The following is a 23,848-nucleotide window of genomic DNA, read 5'->3' on the forward strand; positions in this document are numbered from 1 at the left end:
AAAGTTCCTTAGTATGCTCCTCTTCAATGCCAGAGACAGAAGAACAATAAGCAGATGGAAGCCATTGGTTCCTCAGCAAAGGCACCTGTGAAGAGGAGCGCAAATTCCCTCTAGCTGCTGGGAGGATCCCACACCTCATTACAATACTTGCTGAGTGGCTGCTTCCCAAGAAAAGCCACAGAAAGGAAATATTAAAAAGGCGTATATGCTCAGGGGTGGGGGTGGGGGTGGGGGTGGGGGTGGGGGATGCTGTTCCCTCCTTAAAGTCTGACCCAGCCAAGGCTGTTGTTCTCTATTGTTGAACAGGATGTAACTGGATTGCCAAGCACAGCCCACAAACCTGCTAATTAGGTGCACCGACAGTGTTTGTTTTGGAACCATTTCCCAACAGAGGAATGTGTCAGGCTGATTAGTGAAAAGAGGGTATGTAATGTATGTGTATTTGAGTCCAGATGAGGGCATGATCCAGGTATTCAGTCTGTTTGTGTAAGGACTCACAAAAAAATGAAGGCTGAGCAAATAGGAAGCCACAAGGCAAGACAAGCTTCTGGGCAGCGCTTCGCTTTCCTCCTCCTCTGGAGTTTTGCTCTGTTCCCCCAACTCCTACCAGAAAATTCCTGCCTAAACATGAAACTCTCTTTCGAAAAATGACGAACTATAATTGGCTGCCCAGAAAAATGGAAGACTTTTTATAAGGTTGCTGGCGAATCTGGGGTTTGATGATTTTCTGGGCACTTAAGTGACAACTTTAGGCAAAGCTGTCTCCGCATTTACCTTCCATGGACAAATCAGATGGAACTAGGACAATGGAAAGCAGCTCTTCATGGACTCTTCAAGTTGTGCTAAGAATTGTGCATCTCAGCATTTTCTATGGGAAGAAGTAATTCTATACTTCATCATAAAGCAGTTTCTCTTGTTTTAAACAAACCTTTTTTAGGTTGGACTACACTTAGCTATTTGTTTGGTTTTGTTTGGTTTGGTCTTTTTTTTTTAGGGTTGCACCCATGGCATATGGACATTCCCAGGCTAGGGTTCGGAGCCATAGCTTCTGGCCTATGCTACAGCCACAGCCACACCGGATCAGAGCCGCATCTGCCACCTACACCACAGCTCATGCAATGCCGGATCCTTAACCACTGAGTGAGGCCAGGGATCAAACCTGCGTCCTCATGGATGCTAGTCAGATTTGTTTCTGCTGAGCCACGATGGGAACTCCTACACTTAGCTCTTTGAAGCTTCATGTGTACACGAAGCTTAAAGAAGGGCAAGAAGGTGCCAAGACAAAGAACAAAGTCCATGCCCCAACAAGTTCAAGTCTTTAGGGGTAGGGTGGTGTGAACTGCAACGAGATGCAAAATGACAAAGACCAGTTCCAGAGGTCAAGGTGCTGGGAGGAGTCTCCATGCTCTTTAGTACAAGTTAGACATTTCTGGAATTTGACCAAGATGAATGAAAGCAACAAAGCATGGACTGAGTTCTTTGGGAGGTCTTCTTACTCTGTAAGCTAACCTGACAAAAGTGAAAGAGGGTAAACCCCGTTTGAAACTCACTTGCCATGGACTTTTCCAAGAGGCTAGTGTTCATTCTCGATAGACAGATGTAGGAAAGGTTCTGTGAACATGAGCAGATTGGACGTGGTGTCAGAGTATGTCAGTTCAACTGGTAAGAGCTTGGTGTTGATACATTCAAGGTCCTGAATGCAAACATGATTTCTTAGAGGAGCGAAGGGAGGGGTCGACTACTGCCTACAAAGGAAAACTACCAAGCAGTGCTCAATCCACTTCTCCAAACGCCAACACTTGAAAAAAACATGTAGCCCTTTTAGAAGCGTGACCACTGAGCTGCAGCTGCCCTCACACAGGATGAACACGTGCTCAGATGCCCTGTGTAGGGCAAGTGCACCTTGTTGGCGTCTGTAGGGCAATGCTCACACCAGAGAAACACTTGAAATGGTAGGTCATTTGTTCCAACTTTACATATAAAGCTGTGGTGTTTCTTCGGACTTTTACTATGCTCCTCTAACTTCACAAGTATTTCCCCCCCCAGATTTATTGAGATATAATTAACATACAACACTGCATTAGTCTCAGGTGTATAACATGATGGATGATTTGATATATGTACATGTTGCAAAATGATCACCACAAGAAGTTGAGTTATCATCCATCGGCTCACATAGTTACAAAAGTTTTTTTTTCTTTGTGATGAGAACTTTTAAGATATATTCTTTTAGCAACTTTTAAATATGAGATACCATATTGTAATCTTTAGTCAAAAATGCTGTATACTATATCCTCAGAATTTACTCATAACTGGAAGTCTGTACCTTTGGATTCCTTTCACCCACTTTGCCCCTTCCCCCCCACCTCCAGTGACTGCTAATCTGTTCTCTGTATCTATGAGTTTGCTTTTATTAGATTCCACATATAAGCGGTATCCTACAATATGTCTTTCTCTGATTTATTTCAATTAGTGCATTTAAAATTTTCTTAACAAATCTGTTCATTCAAAAAGCATTATCAGTGTCCTTAACGAATGCACATAATATATACTTGGGAGAGTTGAACCAAACAGTAAATAGTTATGGAATGCTTACTGTTTGAAACACACCAAATTTCATGTTAATGTGTAATCTTCTCATAGTACGCCCACATCTCAACACAGCCCCCAAAGGGAGCAGAGACATAAAATCTTCAAGTGCAGTGAAGAACGCCTGTGGGGGTGGTTTGTATGTGACATGAAAAAATCAACAAGGCTGAATGGATCAGACAGGGAAGATGGAACTGACGTCTGACAGCTAGTATGTTTTGCAAGTCCCATGTTAAAATGCATGCTGAGTATTTTTAAGATGAAGTATTTATGTACTTGTGATCTGGAAACATTTCAAGACTCAGAACTGGAATCTTCACAGAAATATAAGAAACAGGATGGTCTCCTTAGCAGCAGTATGTCCTTAATAACAAAGATCAGTGATTACATAGAGAGGCCAGAAAGAAAGTTGGATAGAAGGCAATTTTAGGATTAAAAAAAAAAAAAATCCAGTCCTGGATCATTTTGTGGATTTATGTGACTTTCTTTTTTTTTTTTTTTTTTTTGCTTTTATGCTCTTTTCCTTTAAGTCTTAGGGCAGTATCAGTCTAATCTTCTGATCTGGAAGGTTAGAGCCCTTATTTCTTTTTTGTCAATCAAGGAGGGTATCTTTTGTCATTCCCATTTCCTTGGGATGTGGAACTGGACCATTGTTTTAACAGAAGGTTCCTCTCTCCTAGAGCTGTGCTTTCTCTTTCGTTCTCTGCAGGGGCGCTGGGATGCTGGATTAGGCCAAGCAGTAGAGCAGTTTTGTGATTCTGGATCTTTCTATTGTATTTAAAATCTTGCAATTTGGATTTCCGTGTTTTCCTATTTAAAGGAAAGAGGTGTGTATTTAACCTGGGGTTTTCCTTCCTAAGCCTGATGAAGGTGGATTCTCAGCTCCACAGGTACCCCTCACCAGCTGGAGCTGCACAGAGATGGGAGCCCTGCGTGCTGTCCTTCTGCTTCCCCCTCACAACAGCCCTTCAGCCACTCCATGAAAGAAAGGCAGGGCTTTCCCCCACCCCAATCTAACTCTGGCTCTGCTTCAAGAATAGAAACGTCCAGGCTGGCAAAGAAGGGAAAATTCAAAACAACCGTTGAGGGGGGATGGAGGGAGCTGCTTCTCTAATAACAGAAGTACATAAAATTGTCAAATTTCTTTTAGAGGGTGTGCTACAAAAAGTTTGAAGACTATAGGTACAGGAAAAACAAACAAACAAAAAACAGTGCCGTATAATGAAAAAAGCTTGGATTTTAGAGTCAGATATCTCTGGGTTCAAGTTTTGACTTTATCTCTTGGGCCCAGTTAATCGCTTCCTCTGAACCTAGGTTTCCTCATTATTAAAATGGAGGAAACAATACCCCTTCAGAGGACTGGCTTAAGAATTAAATGATGCGATAGGTAAATCATTGGCTATAGTACTAGTAAATATCAGTGCTGTCTCCCCACAATCCCAGAACATTTTCTGCCTCCGCCGGAAACGGTGTTCTAAAAACTGCACTAGGACTACGCACCTGTGAGGTTTCCTCCTGCATAGCAATTCATTTAATATGGAAAAGAAGAGTTAACCAATGTTAATTATATGGTCATAATCAAATGCGCATGTTAAAACCAAGTAGATGCTAATACTGAAGAGCCTAAATCAGTGCTTTAAGCTCAACACAGAGATCTCGCATATGCCTAGAAAGCGTGGACCGACTTTCCAGCTACGACAGGCACCACACCACTTCCTGGAGCCCCAGGTCCATCTCCTTTGCCATGACTCCTCCCACACATTAACACAACTGCCTAATGGCTTGTCTGTCTCTTACTAAAGATTGTCAACTATTCGAGAGCAAGGAGCCTGCTGGGTTCACGGTGTGTCTCTAGAACCTCGCCCACTGCACAAACATAATACATTCAGTGAATCATTTATTGAAAGAATGAAAAGTTCTAATGCTTGTGGAATGTTCTTTATGGAATTGTAATTATGCTATTCACATAATACTTGGAACTGAAAGGATATTAAAATATTGTTCTTAGGACACAGGTGATGAATTTAGCAAGATGGTCAAGGATATGTATGTATGTGTTACTGAATTTGCTATTAAATACTTCATTTCAAGCATTTTTACACTTTTTTTGGGGGGGGGGCGCCAAGCCCATGGCATGTAGAAGTTCCTGGGCCAAGGACTGAACCCAAGCCACAGCAGCAACCCAAGCCCTCGCACTGACAATACTGGATCCTTAACCTGCTGTGCTACAACGGAACTCCTGCACATAGATTTTTATTTTGTTTTTATAATTTTATTTGTCCTTGAGGGCTGCACCTGAGTCATAAGGAAGTTCCCAGGGCAGGGGGCGAATTGGAGCTACGGCTGCCGGCCTACACCACAGCCACAGCAATGGGGGGTCAGAGCCACACATCTATGACCTACACCACAGCTCACAGCAACACCAGATCCTTAACCCACCAAGGGAGGCCAGGGATCAAACCCGCGTCCTCATGGATACTGCCGGGGTTCTTAGACCACTGAGCTACAATAGGAACTCTAAGATTTTAAAAACATGTTTTATTATGGAAATTTTCAAACATATTCAAAAGTAGAGAGGACAGTAAAATAAACCCCTGTGTACCTATCACCTAGCTTCAGGAATTATCTATCCTGTTCATCAATATTTATCCCCTCTTTCTCAGCATCAGATTATTTTGAAGCAAATCCCAGGTAATACCACTTCATCCATAAAAATTTCAGTTATACATAGATTTGAAAATTTATCCCACTATTCAAATTTACTTTTATTTACCACATTTATTTATTTGGCACATCTTTATAGACAGGCTTCAAATCTGTCCCTCTATTTCTGATTTAAAATTCTTCTTCAGTAAATCTTTTATTAGTGTTCCCTTTTGTCCTTTTCTATTGATGTGCATAAGCCACTCCCAGTGTTTAACTGGAAACCGGAACACCAAGAGAAAGATCAGCGGATTCCTGAAAAGTATTATCCACTTGGAATTCTAGGAAGGCAGGTCAGGGCTCCTTCGGGCTCAGACATCAGTGCAAGCTTGGAGATTCTGTCTGACCCAGCGAGAAACAGAGGATTCTAACTAGCTGTGTACTCCCTCGTCCTGGGTAAAGGTCCCATGAACCCACAGGTGCACTCGTGTGGTCCTTGCGGTTGTGAGAATTCCACACCTCTGACTATGACCACAGCTATCTTAGAGGAGGTATTCTTTCTTCTGGCTGTGACTTAGAATCAAGATGCGGATTCTGGAGGGTTAAAAGAAACCACATCTCAGAGGAGCTGCTGATGTGCAGTCAGAGGGGAGCAGCTCTGCCCCTGCAAGGGACAAGTCCTGGGACTGAGGGCTTTAAAAATGTGTGTGCAATCAAACGCCCTGATCTTGGTTTCTAACATAAAACCAAGGAACCAAGGCTCCTTAGAGAAATGGCTGCTTCTAGGATTAGGGCAGGAAATACATAAGAAAAGCCTGAGCATCTGGCAGTGCCAAAAAGTAAGGAAATGCTCAAAGCTAAAAACCTCATAATCATTGGGATATGTCAAAGAGACACAGGAGCCAACTGAGTTAAATGACCAAAACTGGAAGGGTTTGAGTAACACAATAAAGTAGTATTGGATTATACCCGAAAGTATAAAATAAATATGCATGAGTTCATATATATATGAATAAATAATTAAAAAAATAAATGGGGAAGAAGAGACAAATCTCTTATGCAAACAAGACAGAAGTCAGGTTTATATAGTATGTACCCACGACATGATATGATGAAAATGACACTACCTCTGTGTGTTATATTGGCTCATGAATTGTAATAAATGTACCATACTGATGTAAGATGTTAATAGGATACGCTGGGTGTGGGATAGAAAGAAACTTTCTGTACTATCAGATTTTTCTATAAACCTAAAATTGTGATTTTTCTATAAACCTAAAATTGTTCTGACAAGGTTTATTAAAACTTTTCAGCTTAGATTTTTGAGTCAAATGTTCAGTTGAATGAACTGTTTTATTTCAACAGATTTTGAATTGTTCAGGACAGTTTCAGGCTTACAGAAAAATTGAGATAGTACGGAGTTCCCACATTATTACTCCCTCTCCCCCCGTTTTCCCTATTAGCAACATCTTGCTTGCATTAGTAGAGTACCTTTGTTATAATTAATGAACCAATACTGATATGTTATTTACAAAAGTCTGCAGTTTAAATAAAGGTGCATTCTGTGTGGTACAGTTCTTTGAGTTCTGACAAATGTATAACGTCCTGTATGCACCATTAGAGGATCATACAGAATCATCTCACTGCCCTAAAAACCTCCTGTGCTTCACCTATTCATCCCTCCCCACCCCCTCTCAAGTCCCAGGTAATCACTGATTTTCTTACTGTCTGTACTGTTTGGCCTTTTTCAGAATGTCATACAGTTGGAATCATAGTGAGTAGCCTTTTCAGATAGGTTTCTTTCACTCAATTATATGCATTTAGGTTTCAGCCACGTCCTTTTCTGGCATAACAGCTCATTTCTTTTATTCCTGAAAAATGCTGCACTGTAAGGATATACCACAGTTTATTTATCCATCTACCTATTAAAAGACAACCTAGTTGCTTCCAGGTTTGAGCCATTAGGAATAAAGCTGTTCTAAATCCCCATGTGCAGGTTTTTTGGTGTGAACCTAAGTTACAAACTCATCTGTTATTTAGAAGTATATTGTTAATCTTCAGATATTTGGGGATTTTCCAGGTATCTTTCCATTACTGATTACTAGCTTAATTTCGTTGTGGTCTGAGAACATACATTGCATAATTTGTATTCTTTAAAATTTGTCCAGATGTGTTTTATGGCCCAGAACGTGGTCTCTCTCAGTAAATATTCCAGGTGCGCTTGGATGAACACAAGACATGACACGGATGTCAATTAGATTCAGTTGGTTAATAGCGCTTTCCAGTTTAACTATATGCTCACTGATTTTCCACCTACTGGATCTATCAGTTACTGACAGTGGGATGTTGAAGTCTCTAACTACAATAGTGGATATATCTAGAAATAATAGTGAATTTATCTTTTTCTCCATGCCGTTTTATCGGTTTTTGCCTCATGTATTTTGAATCCCTGTTCATACACATTCACACATGATAAAGGGGAACTGAACCCATTATCATTACGTAATGCTCCTCTTTATCACTGTGTCAAGGGTTGGTGCTATTTCTTTAAATATTCAACAAAATGTATCAGTGAAGCCATCTGACTCCTTTACGGGAAGATTTAAAAATTACTATTTCAATTTCTCGATGTAGGTTTATTCATATTTCTATTTCTTCTTGAGTCAGCTTTGGTAATTCATCTTTCTAGAAATTTATCCATTTTATCTAAGTTGTCTAACTTGTTGGCCTGAAGTTGTGTATACTACCTCTTTAAAATTCTTTTAACTGCTGTACCTGTTTTCATTTCTAATTTTGGCAATCTGTGTCCTCTCTCTTAATCTTGGTCAGCCTACCTAAAGGGTTATTGAGTTTGTTGATTTTTTCAAAAAACCAGTTTGTGTTTTCCCTGATATATTGTTTTTCTGATTTTTATTTTATGGCTATCTGCTTTAATATTTAGTCTTTCCTTCCTCTTGCTTGCTTTGAATTTATTTCACTCTTCACTATTTCGTTTCTTAAGGTGGAATTTTAAGTTATTAATTTCAGACCTTTCTTTTTTCTAATATAGGTGTTTATAGCTATACATTTCATCAAAGTACTACTTTAGCTGCATTTCACACATTTCGATATTTTGCATTTCACTTTTATTCATTTAAAAATATTTTAAAGTTTCTCTTGTGATGGATTTCTTCTTGGACCCATGAGTTTTTGGACATATTGTTTAATTTCCAAATATTTTGAAATTTCCAAGATATTTTCTCCTACTACAGAATAAAATTCACTGCTTTTTAATGTATTCGCAAGACTGTAACCAATACCACTATCTAATTCTAGAATATTTTCATCACTCTTGAAAGAAACCCATCCCCATTAATAGTTACTCCTTTTTCTCCTTCCTCCAAGCTCTAGGCAACCAGTCATTTACTTTCTGTCTCTATGAATTTGCCTTTTTCGGAACATTTCATGTAAAGAGAACACATGTGGCCTTTTGTGTCTGAATTCTTTCTCTCAGCATAATGTTTTCAAGGCTTACTCACCTTGTAGCATATGCTTCACTCTTTTTAGGCTGAATAATATTCCACTATGTGGATATATCCCATTTTGTTTATTCAGTCATCAGCTGACAGGCATTTATATTGTTTCCACTTTTTGGCTATTATAAATACTGCTGCTATGAACATTTGTATACAAGTTTTCATGTGGTGTATATTTTTAAGAAGTATATAATCTTTAGGCTATAAACTGAATATCTGTACTCAGGAAACTAGAGGCTGGAGTGTGTGGATGTGGTGGTAGTGGGTGTCTCTTGTGTTTATGTGCCTGCCCTGTGTTTGTGGCCAGCTCAGGTTCCTGGGTGTTTACAAACAGTCTTTGGGTTTAAGAAGAGGCCAGAAGGGCTGAGTCAACTCTTAATATCTTAGCTCTGCCATGCATGCTTCAACCCTTCCTGGCTACATGCCTTACCTTCTATTCTGAACCACAGAGTAAGTGAGCCCTGCAGGGTGGGAAATGAGCCATGACATTCATGCCCAAAGAAGTACATACACACAAACAATATATATTTCTATTAGCTTTGGGGATGAAAGGAAAAGTGATATGTATCATTTTGTGACTCAAGAAAACCAACAGTAAAAACTCTGCTCTCAAATTGGGGGAAGAAAAATCATCCATCAATCAATGGAGGTGATGAAACCCAAATATTACTTTGGTTAGAAAAATAACCCCACATGAACTCCCACTTTTCTCTCCTTTGGATCCTAACACTTTCATCACTACACTGTAGTGCATCCACAGAGAAAAGCATGTGGTGAGCTAGACAGCTGTTCACCAGTGTCCTCTAGTCATCTTCCTGGTGATCAATCCAGTGCTGGCCTTCCTCTGAGACTGTGATTTCCCACTGCCTATCACTTGGCCCTGGAATGGTTGGTGAGGGTTCTTCTTTCCCCATCTTCATTCTAGAAATGAACCTGAAACATTCTTTGTTACTTAATAAGGCAGAGCTAGGCTATGTTTCTTTGCAACTTTGTTATCTCGTTCTGAATAAAGGTAGCGAGGCAAGTTGGAAATAAATATAGGAAACCAAAGGGTGAAAAATGTTCTTCAGGAATAAGAGAAATCTGACATACATGAAGAGACAGAGATATAGGACTTGACAAAAAGTTGGCCTGATCTGGCCCCCAAACACTGCATGTGACATACTCAGGTATACCTTTATGTAACAAGGGATTCGGTACCTGCTTGTTGAAATATCCTCAAAAGGGTAGAGGATCTCTCCATTGTTACAGATTTCACAGATGAACCCCTTCTGGCTACAAAGACTGCAGCTGTACACGTGTGAGGTGGCAAATTTAATGATCTTGCCCAAGAATGGAGCCAGCTTTCCCTCTATCACCTGCAGAAAGAGAAATGGAACAGGGAAGAAGCAAATTTATTGAGAAGTCTTGCAGATGCAGGAGGACTGGAATTCCTTTTCTTTACACTAGAGGAAAACCTCTAATTATAATTTCTCAGCACTCTGAGAAAGAAAAGACAGTATTTTTGCTCCAAAAGAACTCTGATTTAAACCACTGCAGGATGGAAAAGAAAGATGGTGAAACTTTTGTATTCCTCCTTTTTTTTTTTGGTAGTGTGCTGTACAGGACTGAGGACCAACAAATGGGGACCCATCTTTCACAGACCAACTTGACAGTTATGGTGTGGTCTAAGAGGTGTGTGGTGGATTCCCCAAATGGAGTGAAAACACACAGGGTAAATACTAACGTAGAATTTCATGTTGTACATTCAGTAATATCTGTTTTCTGATGAGTTCACAGAATAGTTTTTGACCATCTCCCCGAGAACATGTAACAAATGTGGAAAAATAGGTTTCTTTGCCACTGATGGCAGTCTGAGGGCCCTATTTAGCCTAAATTTTTTTTTAGAAATTTCTCGGTGTTTAAAAAAAATGAGCCAATTTAATAATTGGGGGTTTCACACAAAAATCCAGAGTTCTGGCTTCTTTTGAAAATCATTACATCTGGCAAAACTAGGCCTGAATTCCAGTGGGATGATGATCCTGGCTGTGAGCAGAGGCTGCTTGCTCCAGCTGAGGCACACGCTCTTCAATGGACACTTGTCCCCATCGGCCCCTGTGTCTTGCATCGGCCAGCCTTCCACAGTCCCCTCACCTGCTGGCCTGTAAACATCCACAAGTTTGGAGCCAATGGTCCTTCCTCCCCCTCCTCACTCAACTAATGGTGCACAGGCTTCAAAGACTTCAGCAGTTCCTATACTAACGAGATGAACTCTGCCTTCGTTTCCCTCTCATTGAGGCACATGCACATGTACATGCTAATTTGGATATAAAAAATAAAGATTAGGTTTAATTCGGAGATAGCTGGAAATAAATGGACACTTTCAAGCAAATCATAGTTAAAAGGATAATTTTACAGGAAGATCACACCGGAGGCAGTAAATTATACTTAAAGAGAAACTACAAGGCCCAGAGTAGTAACTAATAAAATAAAAAGCCTACGAGTAATATAATGAAGTGTTTTGCAAGAAGTGAAGGCATACATAATACTGGAGATAAAAACTAAAGCGGTTTCTGAACATTACAGAATAATCTCATGATGTTTTAAAAATGAATTCCCTGATTAACTCTAGGGAAGGGAACAAGTTGGAAAAGCAAGTCTTTCACTTTGTTTATGGTTGCTGTTGGCATTTAAAAAAATAATGTATGGAATTCCTGCTGTGGCACAGTGGGTTAAGAATCCAACTCCAGTGGCTCAGGTTGCTGTAGAGACACAGGTCTGATCCCCAGCCCGGTGCTCTGGGTTAAAGGATCCGCCATTGCCACAGTGTGACACAGGTCACAGCTATGGCTCGGATTTGAGCCCTGGCCTGGGAACTTCCATATGCCACAGGTATGACCATAAAAAAAAAATAAAAATAATGTGTAGGAGTTCCCTTGTGGCACAGTAGGTTAAGGATCTGGTGTTGCCACTGCAGTGACTTGGGTCGCTGCTATGGTGCAGGTTCGATCCCCGGCCTGGCAACTTCTACCTGCGGTGGGCAGGGCCAAAAAATCATAAAAAAACAACAAACAAATAAATTATTTAGTGTATGTTATTTTTGCATTGATGCAGAAATTGAACAGAAAAATCAGGTTTACTGCTTTATGAGTGGTGTTTTTTTTCTCCTTAATAAAGGGAGTAGAAATTAGGATGGCTGGTTTCTGATTCAAGTAAGTACATTTTCCACCATTTTAAAATTTACTCTCCTCCCCATTACCCTTAGGAAGCCACAGATAAGACTTTGTTTATTTATGTTCTCTCAAGGACCATTAACTTCTGTAAACCCCAGTAAACTGTACCCCTGATACCAAAACATGGTCCATACTATCTAAGAAACAACCAAATACCCAACTATCAGTAAACACTTTACAGTGTGTCTCGGGGTTATTTATAAATCATGGTAATACTTCAGCTGAGTTTGATTTTACTTATTTAACTCTTTTCTAAACCACCAAAGTTAATGACATTTATAGAGACGCATTAACAAATGATAGTCCATTTAGGGGAAAACATCAGGATATAAAACAGTCTGGAAACCAAGTGAATACAGGTTGTTTGAAGAACACCTTAAGGAAGACATGAGAGTTATCATCTGGGATCTAAAAGAGAAGACTGGGGCATCTCGTACATAAAGCTTTTTCTTTTTTCAAAGATTTTAATTTTTTTATTATAGTTGATTTACAATGTGCTGTCAATTGCTGCTGTACAGCAAAGTGACCCAGTCATATATATATATATATGTGTGTGTGTATATATATATATATTCTTTTTCTCACATTACTCTCCATCATGTTCCATCACAAGTGACTAGATACAGTTCTTGTACTATATAGCAGGATATCATTGTTTATCCACTCCAAAGGCAATAGTTTGCATCCCAAACTAACCCCAAACTCCCAGTCCATCCCAGTCCCTCCCCCTCCCCCTTGGCAACCACAAATCTGTTCTTCATGTCCATGAGTTTGTTTCTTTTCTGGAGATAGGTTTACTTGTGCCATATAATAGATTCTAGATAGGTGGTATCATGTGGTATTTGTCTTTCTCTTTCTGACTTACATCACTTAGTATGAGAGTCTCTAGTTTCATCCATGGTGCTGCAAATGGCATTATTTTGTTCTTCTTTATGGCTGAGTAGTATTCCATTGTGTATATGTACCACATCTTCTTAATTCATTCATCTGTTGATGGACATTTAGGTTGTTTCCATGTCTTGGCTATTGTAAATAGTGCTTCAATGAACAGGGGTGCATGCATCTTTTTCCATGAAAGTTTTGTCCATATATATGTCTAGGAGTAGGACTGCTGGGTCATATGGTTTTTTGAGGTACTTCCATACTGTTTTTCATAGTGGTTGTACCAATTCACATTCCCACCAACAGTGTAGGAGGGTTCCCTCTTCTCCACACCCTCTCCAGCATTTGGTATTTGTGGACTTTTTAATGTTGGAAAAGCTTTTTCTTAATCTAGAAGATTTTCTTGGGATGAGGGGTTAAGGATGTGGAAATTGTGAAGGCTTCTGAAATATTTCTCCAAATTTACACTGCCAGCAATTTATATTTAAATAAGTATTTATTTAAAAAATAAGTATTTTTTTATTATTAGCTACTGGTGGTGTATCAGAATATACTGACAATTGTGTACATCTTTATATAACAATATTACTGAATTTTCATAAGTACCTACCATTTTTAGGTGATTCTTTTGGGTTTCCTGAAAATAATAACCTGATCCCTTCCTTTTTAATATTCTGCCTCTTGTTCATGGGTCATGTCTTATTGCATCATGCAGTACTCTTAAAACAATAATAAATAATTATGGTCTTGTTATTTTAATGAGACTCAAACTATACAGAGTCTACAGTGAGTGGCTCATTTTTTTTTCCATCAAACACTCTTATCTTGTTATGTACCACATTTTACTGATTCCCTTTCTCTTTTTAAGTAACAGCTTTATTGAGATATAATCCACGTACCATGCAATTAACCTATTTAAAGCCTATACTCGAATAGGTTTTAGTTCCTTCAAAGAGTTGTGGACCATTATCACAATCAATTTCAGAACATTTCCTCAACTCTCCCCCAAATTCCCATACATTAGCCATCACTCGTCTTTTTTCTCCCTAACCCATCCCCCAAGCCCTAGAAAACCAATAATCTACCACCTGTCTTTATAGATTTACCTCTTCTGGATATTTTATGTAAATGGAACCATATAATTTGTGGTTCTTTATGACTGGCTTTTTTCACTTAATGTTTCAAGGTTCATGTTGATTCTCTTTTAAATGTCTCTAATGTAGTGTAAGTCTTTTTGCCATCCTACTCCTGGTTTTTATCGCCCCTCTCTAGATTAATTAAATAATCTTCTGGTTTTATTTCTGGATGATAGTCTTTTTCCTTTGATCCGTCCAGCATATATACTAGTCAGGTTTAGACATGACCTTCATCGTGTGTCATCTCTTCCCTCAAACCTTCCGTTGAATTCTTATTTTATCATTAATAAAACCTCTTCATTTGTTCACTTCAGAAAATTGCATTGAGTCACTCTTCTCAGTTATACAAGCATGAACTAGACAAAACTGGAGCTTACATTCTGCCTGGTGTACAAGTTGTCCCATAAGCTATCTATCCAAATTCACTTTCCATTTCTTAATATGTATATTTTACTGTGAGAAAGCTTTTCCCTTTGTAGAACATGCTTATCTTTCTCCTATGCCTTCACCTATGTTATTTCCTCTATCTGGTGTTTCACTTCCTTTCTTAATACTTAGTTAAATATTATTAAAATTATTTAAATTTCACCCAGGCTTCGTGGCTCAAATCTATTCTGGCTTGCTCTGGAGAACCATCTTTGGTTACTTCACCTGTCACGGATCTCTTGTGCTTCACGTAATTTATTTTCACATCACATCATATAGAAATTGATGTTGTTTTGTATTTTCTTTGCTGTTGCTTAACACATGATTGTTTTGCTTCCCCAACTGTAGCTTGAACATATACAAATAGTTACTACCTATAAAATGGTGATTTTTAACTATAAAATTAGAATGGTGATTTTACCCATAAAAATGTTAATTTTATATGAAGCAACCTAAGAGAAGGTAAACTGCTTAAAGACCAGGACTGAGTCTCACACCAGTCTTAAATATATTCTACTTCTGCCAGGCACCCAAGCTGTTGCTGACTGACTGGGGATGATTTCCAGTCCTTTTTCTTGGCTGAAGTAGTCCTATCTTAGTGCTACCTTTGTGTCACAACATTTTCAATCATTCTGCTGTGTGATTTAGGGAGGAGCATGTGGAATACATGGACTTGGTGGCAATAGCTTGGCTATTCAGATTGTTTTGGCTTCTTTACAGTTGAGTAACTCTTCTTCCTATTTGTCAGTTGAGGTTCATGGTCATGTTCCAAAGGGCTGAAGCTGCTGTGAGTTTTTCTCCAGGAAAGTGAGGCAATATTTTACAAGTTTATTTGAGAATTTACAAAAAGTTCTTTAATATTATAGAAAGAAAAACTTTGTACTTATGCATTTCTGGGGGTAAAGGTATATCTAGGAGGTTTAAATCTTATCTTTGAATATAACTACTATCTGGGAATCTATTCTGCCTTCTGGTCCAGAGGTTTCATCACTAAGAGAAGCAGGCTTCAGGTGTGACATCTCCTAGGATTCTTTTTAAAAAATCAGATCTATCTTTTTTTTTTTTGTCTTTTTGCCTTTTATAGGGCCACTCCCGCGGCATATGGAGGTTCCCAGGCTAGGGGTCGAATCGGAGCTACAGCTGCTGGCCTACGCCACAGCCACAGCAACACGGGATCCCAGCTGCGTCTGCAGCCTACACCACAGCTCACAGCAACACGGGATCCTCAACCCACTGAGCAAGGCCAGGGATCGAACCCGCAACCTCATGGTCCTTAGTTGGATTTGTTAACCACTGAGCCACGACGGGAACTCCAATCAGATATATCTTTACTTGGGATGATTGCTTTAAAAGAAATCTGGTGTCCTGCCTCCCATCATCTCCGCCTGTCCTCAAGAGTCCTGTGATTTTCCCTCCTACTTCTTAGCCGTCTTGGTGGGGGCTTTAGGTTAGGACCATATTCCACAAGCAGCAGGAAGATGGCAGCTCCAAAGCCCAAAGCCCGAGGAGCCTTTCCTGTCCACTCTTTTCTTGGTCACAGGTTAATATAACTTTCTAATAGCCCATCTCAAGTCACAAGGCCGGTCATCATCTTTAGCATTCGAAGGCGGGTGGTTTCAATTAACGAGGTGGTCCTTTGGAGATGGCATACGTGATGGTGAAACAGACCTCTAAGATGAGGTTTACTTATCCCCAGGTTTAGTTATTTTTCCCAAAGTGCCTGCCTACGTGAACAAAATCATAACAAAGTAATTAGCAGAAAACACATGTAGGTCTTTATCTGTCTCCTCAACCCTCCACGTCTTCTCCATATACCACATTGCCCTATCTCCTTGAGAAAAGGCAGATGTCCAAAACAGGGTGAGACAGTTTGTTTCTGTTTTCCATTAGACTTAATTTCTTGTACCAAGGAAGGTCCTTGTCTGATTCATTTCATTTGGGAGTGCTGCATATACGACTATTTCAGAGGTATCACATTGGCCGGGGAGTCAAAGACCACACATTTCCATCTGTAACTTAAAACCCTGTGTTCTTTTATTGCACTTAGGATAAAGACAAAATAAAGAAAAATGCAGTATCAAGCTGCTATCTTCTTCAGGATTTCTCTGCTTTTACTTTTGCAGTCACTCTACAAATTCTTTTCACTCTATCATTTCAGGCACTTCTGAAACTCAAGGAATCGTCAAATACCACTTTCCACGATCTAGCTAACGGACAAATATACCAAATATGCTTGCCCTCCTTGTGTGACAGCAGCCTGGTCGAACTTCCAGCTCGGGGATACACACATTTTCCCCCTTCTTCTATTCTGGTCAAGTTGGTCAGCATCGGAATTTGAGGCCTATGGCTTTCTTGCAGACTAAGACAACAGACTTTATTTGATTTACTTTCTTGCAGACCAATCAAAAATTACAATTAAGTTAAAAAATAACCTAGTGCTGCCTTCTCCAAACCACAGTTTCAGAAACAGCTGCTTATTACTCATGTGTGGCACCAGGAAATTGCAGTGTCATGTTCAAGGTCTGCAGCCAATGGAGATCTGTGGGATTGGGAAAAGGGCACAAATGATTCTTTTATGTCTGTTACCTTCACTCCCTCGGAATCGCCACAAAATTCAAAATCTACAAGGGGAGAGAGACTGAGTGCTGGTGACTTGGAAATGGAACAAGAAAGAAAGCACTCTTTCTCACTGAATTTATGCATCGACTAATTCCTTCCCCCTGATTTGTCAAGTTACCTTCCATTTCAATACAGGCATTCCTCTGCCATTGTGTAACATCCAGATTCTGGACAACTGTTGGGAATACTTTGATGAAGAGGGCTGCTGCACTTGACAAATGGCCCCTCCTCTGAACGTCTAACCAAAAGACCCCATTCATGCTAAACAAAGCCACCTGCCACTCACTAGTAACAAGCTAGCTCGCTGAAATGGAAGAATCAAAATCGTCACGCATTGTAAAATGATTTCAAATATAATTTAGTTTGCATTGGCGTGGCTAGAGACTGTGAAAGGCTGCCCTCGCCCTTTTTTCTCTGAGTGCCATTTCTCAGCGTTAGCAAACGGGACAGTGACGTGTGGGTCAGGTGAGCTCCTGGAGAGGTAGGAAAACCAGCCTGCGGAGGAGTCTGCTCAAGTTTGAAAGCCTAACACACAGTGAGAATATTCTGAATTCTCATTCAATTCTAAAATGTTATTTCTTTTTCTTTTTTTTTTGGATGACATATAACATTATGCTAATTTCAGGTAAACAATGTAATGCTTCGATATTTGTATGTATTGTGCAAAATGATCACCACGGCAAGTCAAGTTAACTAAATTTTACTCCTTTTATAAAAATCCTTCAAAATAGAAAATAAAAAGCACACTACTGTATTATTTTTTCTTAAAAAGGAAAATAAAAAGCAGAGGGATTAATAAAACAAGCATAGGGGATTTTCCTATTTCAAAAAGTTTATTAAAACCCCATGTTCCCACAATTAACCTTTGAGCTCCTTATCATGGCTCAGTGCTGAGATGTTTGTATATAAACAGAAAACTGTGTCTTCTTTCATTAGCTGCTCCACCCCTTCTTTATCCATTATGGGACTGTTCTGACACAGACTAAGATTTTGGCCAATCAAATACTTCACTGAGGGTGGGTTATGATGCCACCAATTAGTTCCTATCTGATCTGCTCCAAAGGTGACAATTTCTACTTAGATTTTGGAAACTATGTGATAATTTAATCTGGGTTGAAGTAGATTTGTGAGTGGTCATCACCATTCCTATCAAATTATATTTTGCTTCCTGCTGGAAACTAATTTCTTACTCATCAAAATATATGGGATAAAGCCTACTCTAAGAAAAGTACCTCAAAGGGTGTGGCCTTGTGAAGCCACAACCCCTGAGAACTTTAGTAGAATCATTTGCAAAGACTAAGAAGAAGTATGTGGTCCCCATATTCTGAGCCTCGAAGCAGGCCACATGGTCTCATCTAAGTACATATACATTATTTATGGGGAAAATAGATGGAAATATTTTAAATTGAGAGAGTTTCAGAAAATTTTCCTGGTATGGTCAGCAGAATCTTACTTCTCTATTGAGTTAGTTAGCTAAATGTCTAAAATAAATCTGATTTAGTTCTCTACTATTCCTTTTGGCCCTGGTTATGTCATTATTACTCACTGAATAGTAAAAAAAAGAAAGGCCTTAAGTGGTTTCTTTAACTCAGCTTCCTTCCTTAATATATGAGAAAACTAAGGCCCAGAGAGTTTGTGATGTGAGCTAAACTCACGCAGCTGGGTCGTGTCAGCCACCCTCCCACCTCGCTTAAGCACCCTTCTCTACTCTTGGAAGGGGCCTTTCTGTGGGTATCTAGGGTCAGAGTGCAGCCTCAGGGTTTGGTTCAGCCTGAGAGTCCTGAGGTCACTGGATGCCCACTGAGCCACCATAGAAATGAGGATTTCTAACGGACAGAGTCGCAGCATAGAAACAAGATGAACAGTCTAGATGGGCCCAGGTTTATTCCTACAGTTTTGACCTGAATTGGATCTGTCTTTGGCTTCTATAAATATTTATTGTGCAACATATTTACTCCTTGAATGAGAATTCTCTCAAATGGTCACATCTTGTATGAGTTCTGAATGTGGAGTATGATTTTTGAATAGTGTATTATTATTATTATTACTATTACTATTTTTAATGGCCTCACCCGAGGCAAATGGAGGTTCCAGGCTAGGGGTCGAATTGGAGCTGGCCTACACCACGGCCACAGCAACATCCGATCTGATCCTCGTCTGTGACCTACACCACAGCTCACGGCAACGCCGGATCCTTAACCCACTGAATGAGGCCAGGGCCCGAACCTGCGTCCTCATGGATGCTAGTCAGTTTTGTTTCCACCGAGTCGTGACAGGAATTCCTGATTAGTGTATTATTATTGATTGAATGAGAAATTCATCAAGTAAAGTAACAAACTTCTGTGACAAAAATGGACTCAACAACTTAAACCCTAGGCTGTTTATCAAAACTAGAGAAATAACTTTATAAGGGAAGAAGCAACTACGGGCTGGAAAACCCAGAGCAGAACTAAGCAACTTCCTGAACACACGTATGTGGGAGAAACTGAAGACTTCAGAGAGGACCTGAGTAGAGACCAATGTAAGACATCTTACAAGAAAAATGATAAAAGACCCCATGTTTAAAGGGATAAGAGAAACAGAGGAGAAATAAAAGCAACATTACCTGATCATGGAAGGGAATGGCCCATTAAGAGGTAGGAGAGACATCAAAGGCGAAAAGAAAGAAGAGGAGAAGTAGGGAAAAGACGGAGGGAAAAAAAAAGTGAAATAGGGAAAGGCAATTCAGATGTTCTCAGAGGGGAAAAAAAAGAAAAAAAAGGATCGAAGCTGATTGAGATCTGAAATGGGAACTAGATATCTTGGTTTCTATTCCCAGTTATGTCCCCAGTAAGCTGTCTGACCTTTTTTTATAAGTCACTTAACTTCTCCATGCCTCAGTTTCCTCATCCACAAAATAAAGTGATTGTACTAAGTCATTCAAAACTAGATGATCAAGAAGGATTTCTCTCAGCTTGACGATTCTATGATTTTGTGATTAACAGACGGGGAAAACATCAAAAGAAGCTTGTCGAACACCCCCAGGAATGTAGAAAGGAAATATCTGGGGAGATAGATAAAAGGTGAGTTTAACCAGACTAATTAGAAGATACCCAAGGATATTTTCAAAAGAAGTGAAATAATGTCACCAGCTTTTTATTCCTCTGCTTGCTGAGTGCCATTCAAAGGGGAGTTAATGCTTTTTAGGAATCATCCCCTCCCAGGTGTACGACCAGCTATCAGTTTTCCTGAAGAAGTCTGCAAATCCCTTCCTTTCATCAATGCATTTAATTAGTTAACGTTTAGATAGCACTTAGGGATGAAAAGTACAATGTAAGTGCTCAACATTATTATTACTTAACAGCTTTTATGAGACTGGCAACGCCTAAGATTAAATGAGAAATTAAAATGAGTTCCTGGCCAGAAGGTTGTGATCTAATAAATTGCTGGGTCACTGATGTGAGGAAAAACAAACCCTGCATATAAACTGAAAAAGGTGCTCTTTATTAGCTTGCATGCTGTGGTCTTAAGACTGTTGGTAGTTTTTATTCTTTGCCTCAAGGTGTCAATAAGTAGCAAACCACGGGTCAGTACTGAGTGTGACTTTACGCATCCTGTTATTTTAAGAATATTCACTGTTAGGTTTGTGGTGTTTATGCTGGATATCTGTATACCCAGGACACGGATTCAAATACATATGGGAATTTAGTATACAATAAAAGTGAAGAAAGATAAATATTTTAGTAAATAATGCTGGGGCAACTGGTTAGCCATTGGGGGAAAAATAAAGCTGAATCTCTAACTCATGTCATAAAAAATGTAATTCCAGGTAAATGGAAGATTTAAATATAAAAAGTAAATCATAAAAGTATGTTAAAAATATAAAAATACTTGGGAAAAGTGTTAGAAAAAACATTTATGTGGGATAATCTTAGAAAACATAAAAAAGTGATAAATCTGAATGTACACAATTAAAAATCAGTACAATACAAAATATCATTTAGAAAGTCAGATAACATACAAAAAACTGGGGAAAATATTTCCTATTTCTAGAAAATGAATGCCAATTCCCTTAATATAATTTAAGTACAGGTTAATGAAATAAAAAGGCAACTCACAAATACTACATATGGCCAATATAATATAAAAAAGATACTCAACCTTACTTACAATGAAAAAATTCAAAGTGTGAAGTTTTTTTTATTTATCAAGATTGGCTGGATTTAAAATATTGTTAACACAGAAAGTTAATGTAGGTATAGGAAAGAAGCCATTCTCAAAGCACTGAATGGAAGTAAAAATTGGTTCCATCTTTTCAGAAGGCAAGTGGAAATATATATCAAACTTTAAAGCATGCACTCCCTTTGACCTGGTCGTCTCATGTTAATGAACTTACCCTACAGACCCATTCACACAAGTGCATAGGAAAACGTATAAGGCTGTTCACAGCAGTATTGGTTCTAACAGAGGAAATCGCACAGGTTAAAAATCAAGGTAACTGTATAATATCCAGCTGATAAGAGAATTAAGTAAACCTTTACATATACTGAATGTGCACATGTGCCTGGATGTTCACAGTATACTGTTAAGTGGAAAAGGCAAGATACAGAAAGGTAGTATAGTTTGATCCCATTTGCGAAAAAATAAAAATTTCCCATTTGTGTAGGACTGTCTAGAAGAAGACAGATTGGCTATAGTTAACAAAAGCTACTCTGCAGAGTGAGATGTGAAGGACAGAAGGGCAGATTTCAAAAACAGAATTCTAAAAAAGTAAAAAATAAAAAAATTAAAACAGAATTCCATAACTATCAGAGAAACTAAGATAATAATCCCATTTCAATTGCATCAAAAAGAATAAAATACCTAGAATAAATTTAACCAAGGAGGTAAAAGACCTGTACACTGAAAACTATATGATATTGAAAGAAATTGAAGATACAAATAAATGGACAGCTATTTCATGCTCATGGATTGGAAGAATCAAAATTGGTAAAATGTCCATACCACCCCCATGTGATATACAGATTCACTGCAATTCCATCAAAAGTCAAATGCTATCTTTCACAGAAACTGAACAAACACTCCAAATTTTTGTATGGAACCACGAATGACTCTGAATAGCCAAAGCCATCTTGAGAAAGCTGGAGGCATCATACTCCCTGATTTCAAACTATATTACAGAACTATAGTGATCAAAACAGTATGGTATTGGCATAAAAATAGACACATAGATCATTGGAACAGAAATAAACCCATGCGTATGAGGTCAATTTATGACAACGAAGCTAGGAATATACAATGGGGAAAGGGAAATAAGTGGTGCTAGGAAAGCTGGACAGCCAAGGCAGAAGAATGAAACTGAACCATATGTTATACTACTTACAAAATTAACTCAAAATGTATTAAAGACTTGAATGGAAGACCTGAAACCATAAAAATCCTAGAAGAAAACACAGGCAGTGAACTCCTTGATACTGATTTTAGAGATGATTTTTTTTTTTTTTAATCTGACATCAAAACCAAACACAACAAAAGCAAAAAGAAACAAGTGGGACGATATCAACCAAAAAATTGTACAGTAAATAAAACCATCCACAAAATGAAAAGGCAACCCCTGAATGGGAGAAAATATTTGCAAATTATATACCTGATAAGGAGTTAATATCCAAAGTACATAAAGAACACATATAATTCAATAGCAGAAATACAATCTGATTTAAAAATGGGCAGAGGATCTGAATAGACATTCTTCCAAAGAAGACATATAGATGGCTAACAGTTACATAAAAAGGTTATCAACATCCCTAGTCATCAGGCAAATGCAAATCACAACCATGGTGAGATACTACCTCTCACCTGTTAGAATGGCTATGATCAAAAAGACAAGAAATAACAAATGTTCGTGAGACTGTTGAGAAAAGGGAAACTTTATGCACTGTTGGCAGGAATGTAAATTGGTGCCATTATAAAAAATGGTATGGAGGATCCTAGAAAAATTAAAAATAGAACTACCATATGATTTAGCAGTTCCACTTCTGGTTATTTATCTAAAGAAAACAAAAATACTCCCTTGAAAAGATAATATGCACTCCCCATGTTCATTACAGCATTACTTACAAAAAGATATGGAAGCAACCTAAATGTCCATTGATAGATGAATGGAAATAAAATGTGAGAAGTGTGTGTATGTACATATATGTATACACATGTCTATATACTCACAATGGTATATTCTTCAGCCATAAAAAAGAATGAAACCCTGCCATTTGTGGCAATGAGGATGGACTTGAGGGCATTATGCTAAGAGAAATGTCGGAGAGCAAAAGGCAAATGCCATGACATCACTCATATCTGGAATCTGAAACAAAACAGCTTATAGATGCGCAGAACAGATTGGTGATTGCTGGAGGCCATGGGTGGAGGAGGTAAGTGAAGAAGGGAAGGGAACTACAAACTTCTGTTTATAAAAGAGGTCATGTGGATGTAATTAACATGACTATAGTTAATGACACTGTGTCATATATGAAAATTGCTAAGAGAGTAGATCTTAAAAGTTCTTGGGAAGAAAAGAGTTTTGTAACTATGTGTGGGGGTGGATGTTAACTAGACTTATTGTGATGATTTTGCAATATACACAAATAGTGACTATTACATTGCACACCTGACACTAATGCTATGTGTCAGATCTCAATTTAAAAAAATCTGTCATAGAGATTCAGACAAAAGATGAAAAACTAAAGAAAGGAGTAGTAGTAAGTGGAGAGGGAAGGACAATTTTCAGAGAACGTTGAGGGGTAACATAGGAAGAACATGATGGTGACTGTGTGAATAATGCTTGTAATAGAGT

General features: G+C 38.7%; 1 protein-coding gene across 2 annotated transcripts in view; it reads right to left on the reverse strand.

Moving 5' to 3' along the window:
* Positions 1-23,848, reverse strand: part of PLEKHM3 (pleckstrin homology domain containing M3) — a 191,312-nt gene that overhangs the window by 17,451 nt on the left and 150,013 nt on the right. For both annotated transcript variants that reach the window (XM_047773365.1, XM_047773366.1), the window contains exon 7: positions 9,948-10,105. In XM_047773365.1, the coding sequence (XP_047629321.1) occupies positions 9,948-10,105 (158 nt within the window). The remainder of the gene's footprint in view (positions 1-9,947; positions 10,106-23,848) is intronic.

This window comes from Phacochoerus africanus, chromosome 3 (genome assembly GCF_016906955.1).
Source record: "Phacochoerus africanus isolate WHEZ1 chromosome 3, ROS_Pafr_v1, whole genome shotgun sequence".
Taxonomy (NCBI): Eukaryota; Metazoa; Chordata; class Mammalia; order Artiodactyla; family Suidae; genus Phacochoerus; species Phacochoerus africanus.